This window comes from Haliotis rubra, unplaced genomic scaffold, assembly GCF_003918875.1.
Source record: "Haliotis rubra isolate DU_JTF1 unplaced genomic scaffold, ASM391887v1 Scf926, whole genome shotgun sequence".
NCBI lineage: Eukaryota > Metazoa > Mollusca > Gastropoda > Lepetellida > Haliotidae > Haliotis > Haliotis rubra.
In genome coordinates this window covers 293,984-314,866 of record NW_025767664.1, presented here as the reverse complement: position 1 = coordinate 314,866, position 20,883 = coordinate 293,984, and the positions used below count along the sequence as shown (strand labels likewise).

The following is a 20,883-nucleotide window of genomic DNA, read 5'->3' as shown; positions in this document are numbered from 1 at the left end:
AATACATTGGTTTTGCATTAAATGATTCATGAGTGAATGTAGAAAATCAACCTTTTCTTTCCTTCTTAAGCGTTGTGTAGTGTATTTATTCTAGGAGTGGCAGATGATGTGCTTAGGAGTACATGTATATTTATGGAAACGTGCAAAGATAGTTGTTCATAGATTAAGTGTACCGTCAATAGATTATGTTATAGGGTTCATAACATAAACCCAATGTATAAAGACGTGTTGGGAAGTGCACCATTGACAGTTGGCAGTATCCAACACCATTTTAGAATTGAATCCATTTGAATTACAGTCTTTGAAACCAATTTCGATAATCGCGAACATGTTTTCTCAGAAGCCGACTTTGCACAGGATGAGAAAAAATTAAACTTACATGTCATAACTATAGACCATTATATCTCTGTATACTATACTTTCGGTAAACCTGCAAACTACTCTGTCATTCATTGTTTAATAAGAATACCCAGTGTAATAAATAGTGGTCACATGAGACGTCATGAAATGACACGGGATAACCGATATATGCAAGAACTGATATGTGCCACAGTGGTATGTTCAAGTACAGATTGCATCATACTCCTCATGAATTTGCATTTGCTCTTGAATCGTGGGTAAACTGTACACCTTTGTGTCCATGAATAATGAAGACAACATTGCCCGCTTTCTTGTTGACTGCACCCATTGTCGGCTAGCCTGTTGCTGTTAGACACTACTGTAACACCGTCTCTTTTATGTGGTGTCGTCTATGAATAGAGAACATAATCTGACATGTAGATGTGCACTCGCTTAAAATGCTTACAGAGATCAAGGTGGCACACCCGGGCGTGGTTTTCGAGTTTACTGAAATCCCATAGCTTCTAAATCCCATCAAGGACAATGGATGTGATATAGTTTGTTGGGTGTGTTGAGGTCCTCAATATGTTGTAAACATACTGAATACAAAGCCCTATAAAGCTTTATATCATGTGTATTTCTCATATGATGAAGAATCTTTTATAAATGCTATCAAAATGCTTGAACATGGACATCCGGTTACGGAACGTTTTGTTGACATATTATATTCTACACAAATATTTGGAAATATTCAATGGTTAATTTACACCATTCTACGATGTGCCGCTGTAGTCTGTTATACAATCTGTTTTGCCACAAATTCTAATGTAGCTCACTTGTACGTCAAAACAAAATATCATTCCACCAGTTCGTAAAATGTTTTCGCAGACATATGTGTTCAGTTTAATTATGACGCTGGTATTAGAATATAAGTTATGAATGATACTGGACCGTATACACAATTATATTTACACAGCAGTCATATGTCGAAGAACAAATTTCAAGAGATATTCATTTGATATTGTTTATACATGATTTAGATATTCATCACAGTGGACATAAAATATACGTGTCATGTTTTTAAGATTTATCTATTTTCGATGACATGACTCACGTAAGTCTAGCAGTGTGAGCTCTTTGACCCATAAAATGGCCCACAAAACGAACTAGTTTCCGACCTTTGTATGACCCCCGTGACTGAGCTATAAGCACACGTATATTCACAGCCAGCGGCATCCCACACATATAAGATGCGGGTAGCTTAACATTTGAGCTGTAGTGTGTTGGCAGCTTGGCGAAATAAGAAAAGACCCATCCCTTCAACATGGAGATCCTGGGCCTCGTGGACGTCCCGTTGTATGTCCTTCTAACCCTGGGGGTGGCTGTGCTAATCTATATGTGAGTAGACAATACATGTATTAATTTAGGTGGACCACTTATCTCAAGACGAATGTGACAGGTTGCATGTATGGTAACCACACTGCTCTGGCAAGGCATTGACAACATCTGTCGCTTATGCATGATTCAAATTCTCGTCAAATATGACAAGCCAAGTGCCCCGTTGATGTTGGAGTCTACGTAAGTGTTGTGCTGGGATTTATTGCCTTGAATAGTACTTGAGTTATGTCACGGCACTGGATGTAGACTACCAACAGACCACGAAACACAAGAAATATAATGTTGAGCAGTGTTTACTCTCCACTGATACAAGGATCACCCACGTAGAAGAAATTAGAATCCACTTTGATTTATTTATGGAGATACATGTCATTTATAAGTTTGTCTGAAGTGAGTATGTGCCTTGAATCGTAGACACGAGTGCACATTTTGACCAATGTTTCCAAACACTAAAGAAATTTTGTTGGGCCGCGTGCAATACAATGATGCATATTTTTCAGACATGGAACCTGGAACTTCAATTACTTCAAAAAACAGGGCATCCCTGGACCAACACCATACCCTCTTTGGGGAAACAGTTCCTCAGTTGTAGGTTCAGTTCATTATTTGCCATTAGATTGATTTCTTATGAATGTCATGTCTAGCCTTTTTACAAAATGCAAAACACATATGCATATCAGTGTCGCTTCTTATTAACATCTAAACTGTTGATGTTATACCCAGACGAACTTCATTCCATTGCATTATTTTTACAGTTTTTCTTCCACAAACTCAAAGAATGGAAACGACAGTACGGATGTGTATACGGGTAGGTTCATCTCAAACACTTATAGTTTTGACTTTGCACACGTCTTCCGGATGATCTGGACAGCAGAATTAGCATCCTGTTCTTGACATTGTATGCACGACAATCATAAATAATGCTCGAAGCTACTGGTTTCGTCATGCAGAAAACCCTTCCTTTATCCAAGTTGATTTTTAAAACTGTATAGCACATCCTTGACGTTGAAACACTGTTTTAGCGTTCCTTTGGCAGTGTTTTAGAAAGATGCTAGCATGTTGGTTTAGTGTGTGAGGTCACCCCAGCGTATTGCCGACCACAGGCATGTAAACTATAGGTAAAACATTCACCATCATGTGTAGTGCTTACAAACCACTAATTATAATCAGGATGTATCTGGGATTCACACCAACAGAATAGGACCTTTAGTCACTCATTGAGGTTTCTCTGAGATCAGGTAATACACAGGTAACATGTGGCTATATGTTGGTGTTTACATAGTGTTGTGCTATTTAAATTAGGTATAATGACGTTTTAAATCCGTAATGCTTTCCAGGATTTGGCCAGTTTCTGTAGCAATGTTACATTTAAAAGATAATGTATCTGAAGTGTTATGTCTTCTGTTATCAGTTACTTGTTCCTTTCTACTATCACTACCAGTTGGGATTCTGGGTCGGAATTAATCTTAATGGACTAACTTGTGATTGTTGCAAGTCGACTAAAACGGATCTGACGGTCTGACGTTGTGACATTACAGATTGTGTGCCATCATGATCAGGTGTCGTTTCTGGTCGTTAATTCACCTGGTCCACACGTAATTAGTTGCGGTGCGGTATGAAATAACTGTTGCGTAATACACCATTCTCTCCCTCAGTCAAGATGTTACTGTCACAACTAGTCCACATACTTTTGAAGTTGTGATTTTTCGAATAGCAAAGAGTTATCCAATATATTTAGAAAATGCAAAACACTCTGTACCTCATTTCATTGTGAATGTAATATTTTGTTTTCTCATACCGTGTTGCTGATTGGCCTTGAAGGATTTTTATGGGAAGAACGCCAGCCTATGTTATATCGGATCTGGACATTCTGAAGGAGGTGTTTGTCAAGAGCTTCAACACTTTCAGAAACCGTATGGTAAACACTCTTACCCATGCCATTTTTGCAAAGACAATTACGTTATTATTGTGAAGCACAAGTATCTCAAAATATCAAATACTTCCGTCTCTGAATGCACGTCACTGTATAAAAGATATTCAAATGGACTATGATGGTGAGAATATTATAACTGAAAGTTACATGCATGCCTTATATAAACCTTCCTGTTCAATATGTTTCCAGAAATTGCCATTCGTGCCCCACCCATTCAATTTGGGTGTGGTTTTCTTAGACGATGAGCACTGGCGGAGAGTGAGAGGTATTATAACACCGAGCTTCAGCAGCGGCAAACTGAGGAAGGTGAGACACTTTAGTCCTTATTGTAGGGTTAATATAACACGTTGAGATTAGAAAACGAGCTTGATTTATCTGACTCTTTGTCTTTGTTGTCGTACTGGATTGACGACCAAACAAATACCGTCACGGCTGTGACGCACACCTGTCCTTTTGTCCACGGGTATATTTTATACTGTCAAAATAAAAACTTCACAATTCATACTTGTACAATAAAAATTTGAATTGTTATAGTACACAATTTTCGGGTATTTAAATATTAATGCCCAAACATCGACTCAAGAAAAAAGTCAATCCGAACATCGTGCACCCCACCATAGTGCTAAAACGTGTTTTCACGTGCCACTTGTCACGTGATCTTATCGTTGCACGTGCAATTGATGGCACATGTTCCCATCAACTGTACAAAATGAAAATACACTTTAAAGCACTATTCTGAACAGCCAATTCTTATGCCGCGTCTTTCAAATGTGCAGTGGGAACATGCCGTTGTTATGATGAAAACGACAACGTCAGTAAGTGACATTGCAAGGACAATGGGGTGCAGCTGTCGCACTGTTTATGATTTACAGACTCGGCTGCAAAAATTAAAACTGCCACACCACTGCTGATCGCCCTAGGGTAGTCAACCACGTGTGACGTCACAGACGGAGGACCCTCCAATTGTGCACCGTCACCTCCGTAACCGTTTCTTTTTGACGGCTACAGGAAACAGAAATGAGCTGTGTAGGGTTCAATTGTCAGCACATATCATTTGAAACCGGCTTCGGGCTGCTCACCTTCGTATTAGACGACCATATCGCTGAACTGTTTCGACGCCATTACATCGACGTCAGTGCTCTGGGTCCGACGACACCTCCGATGGACTGTGTGTTCAGTGATGAATCAAGATTTACCCTCAGATTCGCTGACGGTAGGATAAGAGTGTGGAGGCGACGCCGTGAACGTTATGTACAGTGTTGTATACAAGAAGTTGCCCGTTCCCGACTTCTGGTTATCCGTGGGAACCTCAATGCGGCAGGTTACCGCGACCAGGTGCTAGCCCCGAACATATTCAATTCATAGTAGCACATGGGCCAGGTCTGCCCTTTCTACATGACAACGTCAGACCTCATACATCCAACTTGACCAGGAATTACCTGCAGAACGCAGGAATCAATGTTCTTGACTGGCCGTTAAAGTGACCTGATCTCAATCCAATCGAGCACATGTGGGATGCTCTTTGTAGAGGTCTGCTCACTCTCAGGGACCAACCCCAGAATTTGCTGGATCATGGTGCTGATTTGCAGGAACAATGGCGCCGACTCACCAATAATGTGTTTACACACATCAGATAGTCCATGAGGAGGCGTTGCTTGGCAGTTGTGAGTGAGTTTAGTTTTACGCCGCACTCAGCAATAATCCAGTTATATGGCGGCGGTCTGTAAATAATCGAGCCTGGGCCAGACAATCCAGTGATCAACAGCATGAGCATCGATCTGCGCATTTGGGAACCGATGACATGTGTCAACCAAGTCAGCGAGCCTGACCACCCGATTCCGTTAGTCGCCCCTTACGACAAGCATGGGTTACTGAAGGAACATTCTAACCCGGACCTTCACGGGTCTGGCAGTTGTGAACGCATGGGGTGGCCATACACGCTACTGAACGTTTGAGACATCGTATTTAATGTCTTGTGACTTGACACTTTGTTTACGCCTTTTAATTAATCAGATACATTTTGTAACTACATGCAACCGATTTTTGGCATTGTGATTATTCTCAGTTCATCCTGTTGACCTTAACAAATATATGATAACCTCTATACCACACTCTTGTGTCCTTTCTTTTCTATATTATGTAATATGTGACTGTGAAGTTTCTAGTTTAACTCAGTATAGATATCAATGTCCGTCTGATTTCATACGTTCTCTATATGTTGCGGTTGTACAATGTTACTACCAATATGTAAGTATATGGGTTATTACACTGGATTCCTAGATGTGCGCTGCCATCAACGATTGTTCAAGAACTCTCACAACTAACTTCTCTAAAGCCTTTGGGAAAAAAGGAAGGGGCGATCATGAAAAAGTAAGTGTGATGTTGACATATCAAACTGTACTTCATGTTCAAATGAGAAGATGGATGTAGTTTTCCTCGAGTTTTACATTTTTAAGCACAGATGCTTTTAATATTGCAAGCATTTGTATTTTCTTGGACATGCGTACATGTTTCTACCTTAACGCGAACACGAAACCCATGGAAACGACTAAACCAATCGATTTTTATCTTCAATCTATGTACGTCATTTCATCCCTGTTGTTAAACTATAAACACGTGTTACAGAGCATGGCACGTTATGATGTAACATGTTACTGTCCCTTCTCGTATTTTTCTCGTTCACAAAACATAAATCTGTTGCAATGTTTTTCAGCTACTTTGGAGCTTACACCATGGACGTGATTGCACGGACTGCCTTTGGTATACAAGTCGATTCTCAGAACGATTTCAACAATGAATTTGTCGCGAATGCTAAGATGATGTTTACACAATCCAAGCCAAGAAGACTTCTACCAATAGTAGCACGTACGTAACATACATCTTACAGAAATGTCTCTTCCTCCAACAGCCTTGTCTATAAATTCTTCTGTTTAAATTTTGGGCACTGGGCAAATATGTTTGTTTTTAACAGGAAGGTATGGGATGTGCACTTACAACGATATTTGTTTTTATCATATGGCTATGGGCTATATATCTATAACGATATCTGTTTCAACGCGAGGGTATGGGATGTGCACTAACAACGATATGTATGTTCATCATGAGGCTATGTATCTATAACAATACTTGTTTTATCATGCGGCTATAGGCTATGTATCTATAATGATAATTGTTTTTATCATGAGGCTATGAACTATGTATCTATAACGATATTTTTGTTTAACTCGAGGGTATGGTGTGTGCAGTTAGACAGATATCAGTTTTCAACACTACGGTATGGGGTATGCCCTTATAACAGTATCTATATTAACGTAAGGGTAGTGGATATACACCTATAACGATGTCTATTTTTAACACGAGGAAATAGATGGGTGTTACATAGCAGACGTCTTATAAAAGAAATGTGTGAAATTAACGTAACAATACGTTTAAAATATAATTTGACTTGCCTCAAAAGCCTGAAGACCATTTCATGGCTCTTTTGAATTTAGTTTCATAAAACAGCAAGCCCATACAAGGAGAGAGACATTACAGAGATCATCCAATGTAACACCAAATCACCGTCTCAAAGATCAACCTGTACCCTTAATACAATCAGGACAGGACGTTATCTACATTCCGATGATCTGAATCACTACTGTGTGTTCAATCAACACACGAGGATAAGGCCATACCTAAGCTTGAAGATTATCGGTGCCCTAACAGCGCTCAACAATTTTCAGATAGCCGATTCACATCCGATGATCCAGACTTCCAGTGATGAACCGTCCCTCCCACACTAACCTTTCACGTCGGTATTGATATTGTTCCAAGCCCACAACAATTGAAACAGAAATCATTCGTTTTCGTCCTTTGCAGGCTTCTTTCCACCATTGGTGTGGGTTATCCGGAAAATTGGAGTTGGAATATTTCCAAGTAGAGTCATGCACTTTTTTCAAGCCAACATCTTGGAAATGATCAAACAACGACAGAACGAATCAAAGGAAAATCGAGAGGTTAGATATAACTGTGGAACGCTGCCTCTTTATTATGGTCTATGTCTCTTAAAGTGTCTTGATATATAGGTGTGCAAATAGGTTAGTGGAAATGATTTCTTGAACCCAGAACTTTTCTTATAAAACATTTATTTATAATGGCAAGTTAGTTCTTTTGCCATGTGTAAGTTATACATGTATTTGGCTAAACAGTGAAACATTTATATGTCCATTTGGTCAGTTGACTATCGATATCGTTAGAGCTTAAATTAAAATGTGTGTTAGAAATAGATTATGTAACTATGTAGCTACAAAATGTTTGAAAAGATTATTATTATCCAGTGACTCTAATCTACAGTCTGCTCATGGTCACCACATAATATGTTTATCATAATCCGTTAATTCAACCTATATTAGATTTATTTATTAACATTACTTTTAAGAAACTCAAGAAAGCATATGGTATTTACAGCAAAGAATCGACTTCCTGCAACTCTTGGTGGACGCTGAGATAACGGACGATAAAGATAAACATGAAAATGGTCATACATACAATGGGCAGGCCTCAGAGAAACATACAGCTAGACGTGAGTACAGAAACAGCTCTGTGTATGCTGAGTGTTAACATGGCTTTCAACAGTATGTAACTCATGAGGTGAACGGTTCATTTGTATATTGCACATCATAATGCATCCACACCGAGATCCAGGCTCGAATATTCACTGGCTGGGTCTACGATATATACCTGTACTGTAGCTGAGCGAGGCGTTAATTATCTCGTGGAAACCTCCGAGTGCATATTCCAATGTAAGACTACTTTTACAGGTTTAACAACGGATGAAATAGTTGCCCAAGGGATATTGTTCTTCATTGCTGGATACGAAACAACGGCTTCCACGCTGACCTTTGCATCGTACAATCTCGCTATGAACCCGGATGCTCAGGAGAAGGCGTATAATGAAATCAAAGAAATGCTTGGAAATGTCAGTATGAACCTTTTGATATAACGAGAACACGCTCTCGAGGAATTCATTCGAAAACATTATTCTCATTGTCACATGCAATGACAATTGTAAATACGATATCAGAGTAGCGATTACTTCTGATATAGTCAGAGTTATGATCGTCTCAGGACTTCGATAATTAGAGCATGTTCGCGTACCTCCCGTAAGTAACAGTTGAATTTATGTTCGTTTTATCTCATGAAACATTGCGGGAACAACACGTTCGTAGGTGTACTTGTTCAGATACAGAAAAAACAATGTTAAAAATGTTTTGCTTGAAATTCTCGAAGTATCTCTCACATAAGGTAACCGTCAGTGACAGATATAGTCTTTTTTCCTCTATCCTAGGAGGAACCAAGCTACGACAACATAGGGAACCTGAAGTATCTGGACAACGTCATCACTGAGACGCTCCGACTGTACTCGCCAGTTGTTGCGTAAGTGCCCAAAAAAATAAAGACTTAAGCCCAGTCGTGGCATGTGCCATTCGTGTTGGATATGAACACCACACACAAACAATTGACTGAGGTAGATATATAGGCGTCTTAAAATATGTTCGATTTTCATATAGATATCTAAAAAGCAACCAAACAAATTCCACAACCTGTTCATATGCATATCGAAATCAAAGCCTCGACATCTACCTTTGTTTACCGTGCATTCATCTACATGAGAACAAAGTGTTTCCCCCGTTATTCTCGGTGTACAGTAGACACGAGATGGAGTACTGTTTTGGAGGGAGTGTCCTAATCTATCAGGTCACGGTGATATTCGCCCAATGGAAAAACTGTACATTAAAACAATATTCGGAATTGATCGTTTTTTTCAGATTGCATCGCAGAGCTTCTGAGAATATTCAGATCAAGGACCTGACAATCTATGAGGGTCAAACTGTCTTCGTCCCTGCATTTGCGCTACACAGAGATCCTAAGCTCTTCAAAGATCCAGATTCCTTCAAACCTGAAAGGTAATGTCACACGTCAAACGTATCTAATGCTGTAGTGTCTCCACAGACCAGGAAGGTGCTCGCTAACAGTGGGATGTGGCATACATTCGCATGTACACACACACTGACGCTGTTCACAGTTTGTGACAGATCTTCAAAAGACCCCCTTTCTTAGCTCAGTGTGCTTCAACAGATCCCTTTACATAGCTTTTTGCTTTATATCAATTCAGACTGAGATTGAAACACTGACTAAAAAACTTCATTCATCTGAATGTGTCAGCAAAAGGGATGTCGTTAACATAGAAATATTAAAATTAAGCATTTTCATTTTCAGACCGATTGTCTGAAAATATTTAATCAATTTAGTCTACAGATTATTCACTATTTTATTTGCTGTGATTTTTCAGACATGATGAAAAATCCAACCCATTGTCCTTCTTGGCGTTCGGATACGGTCCAAGAAACTGTATTGGGATGCGTCTGGCGCTGGTTGAGGCTAAAATAGCCCTGGTTCATGTTCTGAGAGCTGTGCAGTTTGAACGTATGCCGGATACACAGGTATTAGCATTTCTGTGTTCATGATCATCATCATCATCATCATCATCATCATCATTATCAGATATTTTGTCATCTCAACGAATGTAACCTACATCATTGTCAGCATGGGAATCCAAACTCAAATGGCAACCAGATATAATTATCACATCTAATCTCAGACATTTGGAATCTGTTTCTATGAATAATCGAGACTGATTATTTTCTGGAGTTTCATACTTTCAAAAATATCCGTTTTCTCTCTTAGCATTGGGGATTACAACTGTTTGATGGTGTACACAAATACATCTACATGCAAAAGATTTTTGACGTGAAACATTGTATATTTAATGGTCAGGTTATTCCCTCTTTAAAAAAATTTTCATAGAGAGCCCTTACTTAAAGTTACACTAAAACTTTTTCAAATTGCTCTTCTGAGATTAAGAAGTAGCTCACAGGATCTTTATCAAGACGGTGAGATTTTTAGCGATCTGACGAAGGCACACAATTTGTCAGTTTTGTGATTTAAACAAGTATCATAAGTGGGTGAGTGTGTTTACGTCGCTCTTAGTAATTGTAGGTTCTTCTTATTTCTTGAGACTCCGCATGTTGTTGTTTTTTGTTGAAATTTCCTTTTGTCACAGTATAATAACAGTTTGTAAGCTTTACAGGTTTTACAGGTTCAAGCTGAAATTCAAATGAAAAAAGACCCAGGTTAGAATAATATCTAGCAAACAAAAGTAAATTTACTGAGTTTACCATAAGTATTGTTACTGAATAATTTGGGATAATTACTTACAAATTTTGTGGCAGAATCACACGCCTCTTTGCGGCTACTCCTCACAACTTTCTATTACCTCCCTTTAGTCCTACCGCTAAAGTAAATGTAGGAAGAGAGAAAATAATAACGCTTACATACCGGCCCCTTAAACGCACAGAAAAATAACCTATTGCTCGAGCGTTTAACCCTATAGAAATTCATCACAAATCAAATAAGAGTCCCTTCTTCTTCTTTTTTTCTGGTTCTGTACAGTCACTGCACTGTTTATTGGTCTAGTTAGTGTTGTACTCCCGGTACGAATATCTGCACTCCTCACAAGTCCATCTTGGATGAGTTTCAATGACCCTTCCCAATGGCCACTGCTTCCTCGAATAATTCTCATTCACAATAAGGACTATGTCTCCAACTGTAATGTTCCGCCGCGCTTTCAACCACTTCTGTCGTAGTTGAAGAGTCGGCATATATTCCCTGTTCCATCTTCTCCAAAACATATCCGCCACACTGGATATGTTTCCAGCGATGTCTGTATGCATCTGCCATTTGAAAGCCTCCAAATGGTACATGTGGGCCCGCTCGTAGTAAGAGCAGGTGATTTGGCGTCAACGGGTAGGCATCCCTCGGATCATCTGAAAAGTAGTAGTAATTGGCCTTCTATTTACGATAGATTCTATTTCGCAGAAAAGCGGTGAAAGACCGTCGTCATCTATAGATTGGCTACTTTTCAATAAAGAATACATCACCTTTCTCACTGTTCAAATAAGCCTTTCCCAACTTCCACCCATGTGGGATGCTGCTGGTGGATTAAATGCCCAATCTATTTCCTTTCTGCTCATGTAATCTTCAATGTGCTTCATATTCCAGTCTTTAATTCCTTTTGACAGTTCAACTTCAGTGCCTCTGAAATTAGTTCCATTATCCCGGCGCAGCTTCTTTGGACAACCGCGACGTGATATAAATCTCATCAGTCCATTGAGAAATGAATCAGTATCAAGACCGTCCAGTTTCTCCAGATGTATGGCCCTGGCCATCAAACAGGTAAAGATGCATCCAAGAACGGCCCAAAACAGTCTAGACCCACACTAGTGAACGGCGTACATCCAGGGCTCACTCTGTCGGAAGGTAGATCAGCCATCTGCTGAATATTTGGCGATTTTTGTAGCTTCCTGCACTGTATGCAACTGTTGAGGATTTTGCTAACTCTTTTCCATCAATTCGGAATCCAGAATTTATGCAGGATTAGGGAAAGGATTCATTCTTTCCCTGAGTGCCCACATACTTCATGATAATGTCTGGTTACTTCGGTTTCCCTGGGCAGTATCATGTTGTGTCTGCTTTCTTCGGATACTGGTGAAGCTTGCAATCTTCCTCCGACACACATCACCCCGTCAGCGTCCAACGTAGGCTCAAGTTTGTAAATCTTGCTTGATTTTGTAATCTGCATTCCATCTACAAGTGATTAGTACTCTTGTTCATATGCTCTCTTCTGCAATACTTGGAATATGGCTTTCTCTCCAGTTTTTAGCGCATCTACATTCAGTGCATGCTCAAATTTCAGTGGAGTAGATTGAGATTTTACTCGAGTCTTGTCACACAGGGTTTTCTTCAACCTCAGAATCCATGCAACTACCCGCTTCACCTTGTACCATGAAGAGTATGTTGAATAGCTTGTCTATAAGATCTTCATTTTCTTCGGCCATGGTTGTGAAGGTTTTCACATTTTTCGTAACTTCTTTGTCCGCATCTGAAAGTTTTGAGGAAATATTGTTTACCGGCCAGTCACTTGCTTGTTGACAAAGAAACTCCAGTCCATATTGTGCTTGGCTTGTTCTTGACCTGAATCTTAAATCCAACGGAATCATCCTCTGTGTCCCAGAGAACTCCAAGTGCTCTTTCCTTGGGCAGGACTCCTCCACCTAAGTCTACTCCCCTCACACACTTGGCTCTATTTTCTTCTGGTATGGACTGTAGTACATTTCTGTTGTTGCAAATCCACTTATTCAACTTGAACCCACCATGAGCTACCAACTTGCATAATTGTTGGATTCGATCAATTGTTTCATCTTCCTTGTTCAGTGATTTAAGGCAATCGTCAACATAAAAGTTGAGAACTGTCTGTACAATTTCTTCATGATACCTAGTCTAGTTATCGATTGCAGTTCTCCTAAGTGTGTAACTTGCGCAACTCGGACTCCAGTCTCCTCAGAATAAATGCACCGTTATGCGATACAATTCTGGCTGTTTGATTCTATCTTCTTGGAACCAAAGAAATCTAAGATAGTCTCTGTCACTCTCAGGTACCTTGATCTGGTGGAACATATTCTCTATATCTCCCATCACTCCTATCACTCCTTCTCAAAATCTAAACAATACTCCTATCAACTTGTGGGTTAGATCTGGTCCCTGGTAAACTTGATCATTCAGACTTGTTTTACAGAATTTAGCTACACAATCAAGTACAATTCTCAACTTGTCAGGGTTGTTTTCAATGAAGACTGCATGGTGTGGAATATATCAAGTCCCATCAACATTGTTGATATTTTCTCCCTTCACCTTTTCAGTGTACCCTTTGTCAAGGAGCTCTTTAATTCCAGCACCATACTTGTTGAATAACTTCTCATCCTTCGATAAACGCTTGGCAGGTGAATCAGTCTACTTTCAGCAACACTATAGTTGCACACAAATTTGGTGGTCTGTTCTTGAAAGGAATTTTCATTTCATAGTGCCCATCAACGATTTGTGTTGTTTCATCCCAAAGCTTAATAGTTCGTTTGTCATGTTGTGACATAACAGTTTGGTTTCAGACAAAAGATTCACTCATCTCCATTTTCCAAAATCTCTCAACTTGAGCATCAAGTCTTCTGTCTACATGTACAAAATGTGATCTTACTTTACCTTGTCCTTCACCATGGTCATTTCCCAGCAGTCCGATAAGAACCCAACCTAGCGCAATCTTAACACCATAAGGTCTTTGCCTCTCTTCACATCGACAGGAGTCAGTGCCACAGGAACATCTTGACCTATGATAAGTCCGGCATTTACCCTGTCTACATGTGGAATGTTAATTCCCCTCAAATGTTGCCATTCATCAACATCCTGCTTGTTTACAGATTGAGTAGAACACATTGAACGCGTTGAGGTTCCAAATACAAGAGGTATCTGTATCCGTGATCTGTTACCTACATCAGTTATTGTCAATGAACTTACTCTTGTGCTTGTCTTACTCTTTACTTTCTCCAGGGTTGTCAAGGGATAAGAATTTTTCATGACCTTCAATTCCAAGTTTATCCAGCAATTCATCTGAGCAAAACGTGTTGGTACTTCCACTGTCCAACAAAGCGTATCTATTTACTTTCCTGTCACTCTTCTTGACTGATATAGCGCACATATCCACGCACTAGTGCATGCTCAAGGTAGTGGTATTTTTCCCTCGATCATTGGATGTCAATCTCAACGGCACATTTTATGATCAATCTCAACTCCCTAGGGATCATACACCTCTTGCTGCAACAAGGCACACCGAGTTATTGCGGCTTTCCAATCCTAACGAGGTACCCATTCATGGCTGGGGGGGGACTGGGACACATAGTCACAGTACTTTGTCCAAGTTCTGCACGTTGCTGTACCCGCAACTAGGTGTTTGCACGTATTCATGTGGCCACCATCTGGTCATATACCAACGGATTCGTGAGTTCTTTTAAGTGCACAGTCTTGTTTACTGTTCACTAGGGGTTGTGACAACACTGAAAGAGTCTGCACACAAAGTTGACTCCAAGGTTTTTACACCCGGTCACAGGTGGGCTCCATCCCGGAACCTCATGCCCGCTGGATTACTAGCCTGGCGCCTTAGCCAGCTCGCCCACCACACCCTCCTTCTACTTTGGGTATCCTATTTGACTGAACATCATATGGATAACTTTCAGCTTTTAGTGACTTGTCAGTTGTTGGGGGTAGATGCATTCCAGTCTCTCTCCTTCATGAAAGTTCGTTGATTCCCTGTGTTTGGTTTCTCTGGCAGGTGTATCAATCTGGAGAGTTTCCTCTTGCATCCTTGAACTTGACACTTGCTCGGCTTGCGACAAAATCTTGACGTATGGTTGCTCAAGAATCGATTAAAGCACAATCGTTTTTCTTTAACAAACTCAAGTCTCGTCTCTGGTTTCAGGTCTCGGAACTTCTCACACATAAACAGCGCATGGTCTCCATGACACATATGACACTTCGATGGTTGAAATCTGATTGTTGATGTCTGGACGTTGTGGTTCACACTCCTTCTGGAGGATTTGTGTTGGAAGTTGTCCTCTTTCCTCACGTTTGCTGCTTCTAAGCCAAATATAGGGTCACTGGCTTCGTCGGCTGCTTGATTCATAAAGTCAACTACCTGTTCGATATGGGGATATTCTCTTGTCACGTCAGGTTGTTCTACAGCCTTTCCTCTCCACCTTGCTTGCAGAGCTATGGGCAATCTTACGACTAACTTGACCATTCGCATTTGATAGTCCATTTCAATCATTTTTCCAATCGCTTTGAGAGTCAACATAGTGCTACATAAATCATCAGCGTATTTTCGCAAACCTTCAACGTCGTTCGTCTTCAACCATGGTCCTTCACTATTGTTTAACCCATGCATTCGCAATAACGTGTTGGCTTCCAAACCTTGTCTTGAGTAGATGAAGAGCTTCTAGATATCCATCATCGGGGTCCATTACAGCGCAGCACTCAATCACAGACAATGCCTTGCCTGTACAGCTGTTCAACAGTCGGTTTAGTTTCGCGCCACTGCTAACTGATGTGGAACATACATGAGTTTCAAACGATATGATGAAAATGAAGTAATGTAAGGGATCACGATCAAACTGTATCAATTCAGCCTTTGGTAATTGCACTGCCTCTACCATCTTCTGTTGCATTAGCAAAATATCATGACTTGAGTGCAAAGGTACATCATCTGACATGTTGGACTTATTTAAACCTTGCCCATGCTGTATTTCATTTGAAGAATGAGGAATGTCCCCTTCTCGTCTGTTTCTATTCCATGATTCAGCCCTACCATCAGGAGTTTCACTTTCAGGTTTGTATTCTGTTATAGGACTCATAGAAGCCATACTTTGGGACAATTGTTCTATTTGCACATCCAAATCTGTCATCTGATTGTTTAACCAAGCCCTTACTTCTGTTTTAATGAGATCAAAATTTGTTACAACTTGATCAACATATTGTCAAGCTTCTCTAACTTCACTCTTGTTGTTTTCTATTGCAAGGATCAGTTCATTGTTCTTTATCCAGAGATCATTCATTATTTTGCTGATGTCTCTAAGTGTAAATTCAACCTCATCCACATATTCAGAATCCATCAAGTCTCTAATCTTCTTGAACTTATTCGTAAGAACTGCTTTAATTCTATCTCTCTCTCTTTGGTAAGTTGCTATCATGTCTGCGCTTGAATGTGAGTCATCTGTTAATGAGGCCATTTTCTAACAATTTCAACAATTTCAAAGTCTCTCCATCAATTTGTGAAAATTTAGGTTCTTCTAATTTCACAATTCTGCTATTTTCTTGAGGCTCTGCGTATGTTTTTTGTTGTTGAGTTTCCTTTTGTCATAGTATAATAACAGTTTGCACTTTGACAGTAGTGCTGTAAGCTTTACAGGTTTTACAGGTTCTACAGGTTCTACAGGTTCAAGCTGAAATTCAAATGAAACAAAAACAGGTTAGAATCATACCTAGCAAACAAAAGTAAATTTACTTAGTTTACCATAAGTATTATTACTGAAAAATTTGGAATAATTACTTACAAATGTTGTGGCAGAATGACACGCGTACATTAGCTTTTACCTGCTCAAGCGATGCACAGTCTTTGGAATGCCTCGTGTCTACACACGCCAATATGCAGAAATTTATCACGACATCCTATTTCTTCCCTTTAGTCTTACAGCTAAACCAATTAGGAACAGACTAAATAATAACACTTAATTGAGAATAATAACGCTTACAGTAATATTCTTGTAATTGACCCAGCAAAAAACGTGTGACTGATAAATTTCGACATTTTTCTTGTTCTGTTTAATCAAATAAATATGCAAGTATACTAAACAGTAGTAAGCAGTGTGAATGCTTTAATTTCGTGACCTTGATGTTGTAACCAATGAAGAGGAAAAACACGAATGCATGTGTGAAAAGCAACTTTTCATTTTAATCTTTCTTTGGAAATGCCACGTCTTTCAAGAACGCCAACGTGCTATGGGGAGGCTTGATGCTAGTCAGTCTGTGATCGCTGTTGCAAGGGCATTTAATTGCTCACGACAAACATTTTTTTAAAAACTTTTAATGTGAGAGTGCATCAAACCAGAACTGTTGCCGACAGCCCGAGGCCAGGAGCGTCACGTGTGAGTCACTCCGGGAAGATCAAGCAATACGATTACGTCATCTTCGGAAAAGAGGGGCGGTGGGGTAGCCTAATGGTTAAAGCGTTGGCTCGTCACGCCGAAGACCCGGGTTCGAATCCCCACATGGGCACAATGTGTGAAGCCCATTCTGGCGTCCCCCGCCGTGATGTTGCTGGAATATTGCTAAAAAAGTGGCGTAAAACCAAACTCAGTCAGTCAGTCAGTCGGAAAAAGATCTGCAACTGCCACAAGTAGGGAGATGTTTGGTGGAAGGATAACTGCACAAACTCACAGAAATCGCTTGCGTGCCACTGGACCCCATAATGGACCAATACCACAACACAACCGTGTTTAGACGGCTACAGGAAATAAAAATGAGCTGTTTAGGGGGTCAATTGTCAGCACAAACCATCCCAAACTGGCTGCGAGTCGCTCACCTTCGTGTTTGGCGGCCATATCGCTGAACCTGCGTATGCTGTGGGTCCGACGACACCTCCGATGGAGAGACTTGAATCGAGTTGTCTTCAGTGATGAATCAAAATTTACCCTCAGATCCGCTGATGGTTGGATGAGAGTGTGGAGGCAGCATCGTGAACGTTATGCTCAGTGTTGTGTGCAGGAAGTTGACAGATCTCGGGGTGGAAGTGTCATCTTTTTGGGGTGCTTTCTGTGGGATTGCCCGTTCCTAACTTCTGGTTATTCGTGGGAAACTTAATGCTGCAGGTTAATGCGACCAGGTATAACCCCGAAAATATTCAATTCATAGCAGCACATGGTCCAGGTCTGCCCTTTCCACATGACAATTTATTACAACCATCTTGACCAGGAATTACCCGCAGAACGCAGGAACCAACGTCCTTGACTGGCCGTTAATCTCCATCCAATCGAACATTTGTGGAATGCTCTTGTACAGGTCTGCACACTCTCAGGAACCAACCCCAGAATTTGCTGGATCTTGGTGCTGCTTCGCAAGGACAATGGCACCGACTTCCCAGTAATGTGTGTACACGCATCAGACCGTCCTTGAGGAGGTGTTGCTTGGCAGTTGTGAACGCACGGGCTGGCCATTCACGCCACTGAACGTTTGAAACTTCATATTTGATTTTTTGGGACTTGACACTTTGTTTACGCCAATTATTGATAAATTTTATAACCGATTTTTGGCATTGTGATTATTATCAGTTCATCCTATTAACCCTAACAAATAATTGATAATCTCTATACCATATTCTTATGTCCTTTCTTATTATTCAATATATGATTGTGAAGTATCTAGTGTGACTCAGTATATTTTGTATTCTGTCAGAATTGTAAATCCAACAACTCACGTGCCTTGTCTGTTCATCATGAAGTTCGTACTTAGTCTGTTCATCACGATGTATGTATCTGGTGTGTCTATCATGATGCATGTACCTTGTCTGTTAATCACGTACGTATCTAATCTGTTCATCACGATTTACGTGCGTAGTCTGTTCATCACGATGTATGTACTTAGCCCGTTCATCATAGTGTACATACCTAATTTATTCATTACAATTGGCGTACCTAGACTGATTATCAAGATGGACTTACCTACCCCAGCGCCATGTTGTCCTATTAATAGCATGTTCTGATACGCCTCTGTGGCACAGTCATAACATTAAGTAGTCAATAATTGATTTTGACAATGACGTTCAGCATAATACACTGCCTTCATAATTACGTGACTAAATGTAAAGATCAACAGGTATATACATACTTATTTTGTTTACAGGAAGTATTGACGTTTACTGATTCCAACATTCTTCAAACAGAGAAGGACATCAAGCTGAAAGTATCTCCAAGATGCTGAGTAAGAGGAAGAGGCACCTGCAGTCCTGTTATGATAAAAACACAGGGGAGAAAACTATTGTACAATATTGTCTCATGATTCATTTGATAACTGTTATGATTTGACCCCCTTTCTTTTGTGCCAGTAACCTAACACATAATCGTCTGAGAACTGCATCACTTTTGGTTTCCTCACAGCATATGTTTATGACGGGTGCCACAGGCAGGACACGGCTCACCTTTTCGCGAACACCTGATATTATCACTATTACAAAGCGATTCACACACACATGCTCTGTCATCATATCGCATAGTGACAATCACTGGATTGTCTGATCCACACTTAATGTGTTTACAAACAACATCGTATAGCTGTAATACTCCTGAAACAATGCATGCTCATGATATAATCACATTTGCACAGTCGACTTTGCTTTTAGCACATATTTTTTACGGATGGGGAAACGGTTTTGTCGCCTCTATTTGCTGAATTCAATCCAGCTTCCTCACTAGTTTATTTTTCTTCGTGAACTGTCAAATGAGCACATCTTCGTGATTATCAGTAATCAACGGAAACTGTCATTCTGTTTCTGTAATTTCTTGGTTTTCGACATTTGACTTTCAATGATTGTGGTATTGAAGAACGATTTTCTGACTGGGAACCACACATCAATAATAGGAGAAGCGTGTTCAGAGATACAGACTGACAGACAGATAATGGGTTGTCTAAATGATCTCTCTCCATTTGAATGACACGTACACTCTTGCATGTATTGTATGTATAATATACATTGTGTTGAGTTCCAGAAACTGTCAGTTGAACTGATCAAATTTGGGTTCAACATTGAGTGCATATATATGTTACAGGAAATATGTATATTTCTAGAAGGTTCATGCTGAAATGAGATTATTCTTATCAAAGACAAGCAAGGCTTGTGTTGTGAAATTAGAACATGGTAGTGAAGTCATTGACAAGTGCAATTCATCTACGATTGCGTAACAGTTGCAACAAAATATATGTCCAAGAACTAAATACATTGAATAACAAATAATGATGCCAAGACGTGATTGTGACACTTAGTGTCTACTGACGTCACATCTCATTTATCTGTATTTAACGTACTGCATGTGAACACGAAAAAATATGTGTAAACTTTTTAAAAAGATTAGCATGTCAGTCCTCAGACGAATTACAAAACCACATTATACCTTGAAAGAAGAATAAAAGCTTTGTTTGCCTTTACGCTCGAGTATATTGTTTTCAGCTATATCGATATGGCTGAAATATTGCCGATGTGATGTTAAATGATAACTCACTCACTCACTCACTTCAGCTATATTACAAATAAAATCATATTTTGGCAGAAAATGTAATAAACCTGAACTCTTGCACGTTAGTACTCTGTATGTATGCCAGACAGGGTAAAGAAGAAGAAGAAGAAGTTTATTGTAATTTTTGCCTCCGACCCCGATTTCTCGAAACAAACTTAAGTCTGAGTTTTGACTTAAGTTAGAGTTTTTACTCAAATTTGAGAAAATGCAATTCCCAAAACAAACTGAAATGGATATTAAACTCAAACATAGCAATAGAATAATTAAATTGTTTGGCCTTTTTTATTTAAAAAATGCAGCCGGGTTAAAACTCCGCTGTTTCAAATTGTCAAATTCAGTTTGAAATTTGAATAAAAAACTTAAGTTTGTTTCGAGAAATCGGGGCAGGCCCACATAATGTTCATATACATACTGAATGTTAGTGCTACATTTGTACTGTGGTTGTTTAAC

The 20,883-nt window shown here is 39.8% G+C and overlaps 1 protein-coding gene across 1 annotated transcript; it reads left to right on the top strand.

The window, feature by feature from the left end:
• Nucleotides 1-3,565: 3,565 nt before the first annotated feature.
• LOC124264471 (cytochrome P450 3A4-like) lies at nt 3,566-19,148 on the top strand. The gene is made up of 12 exons (XM_046699211.1): nt 3,566-3,655; nt 3,860-3,976; nt 4,679-4,883; nt 5,980-6,040; nt 6,384-6,535; nt 7,529-7,665; nt 8,117-8,231; nt 8,470-8,627; nt 8,997-9,085; nt 9,478-9,615; nt 10,002-10,152; nt 19,046-19,148. Exons 1-12 carry the CDS (start codon nt 3,566-3,568, stop codon nt 19,121-19,123), a joined length of 1,491 nt encoding a protein of 496 aa, XP_046555167.1. The 3' UTR covers nt 19,124-19,148.
• Nucleotides 19,149-20,883: the final 1,735 nt, after the last annotated feature.

Excerpts from the sequence above, each read along its gene's own strand:
- LOC124264471 (XM_046699211.1), top strand. The coding sequence starts at position 3,566 with ATGGGAAGAACGCCAGCCTATGTTATATCGGATCTGGACATTCTGAAG. Across the intron at positions 3,977-4,678 it reads GCAGCGGCAAACTGAGGAAG|GAAACAGAAATGAGCTGTGT; the intron begins GTGAGACACTTT and ends TGACGGCTACAG. Across the intron at positions 6,041-6,383 it reads GAAGGGGCGATCATGAAAAA|CTACTTTGGAGCTTACACCA; the intron begins GTAAGTGTGATG and ends AATGTTTTTCAG.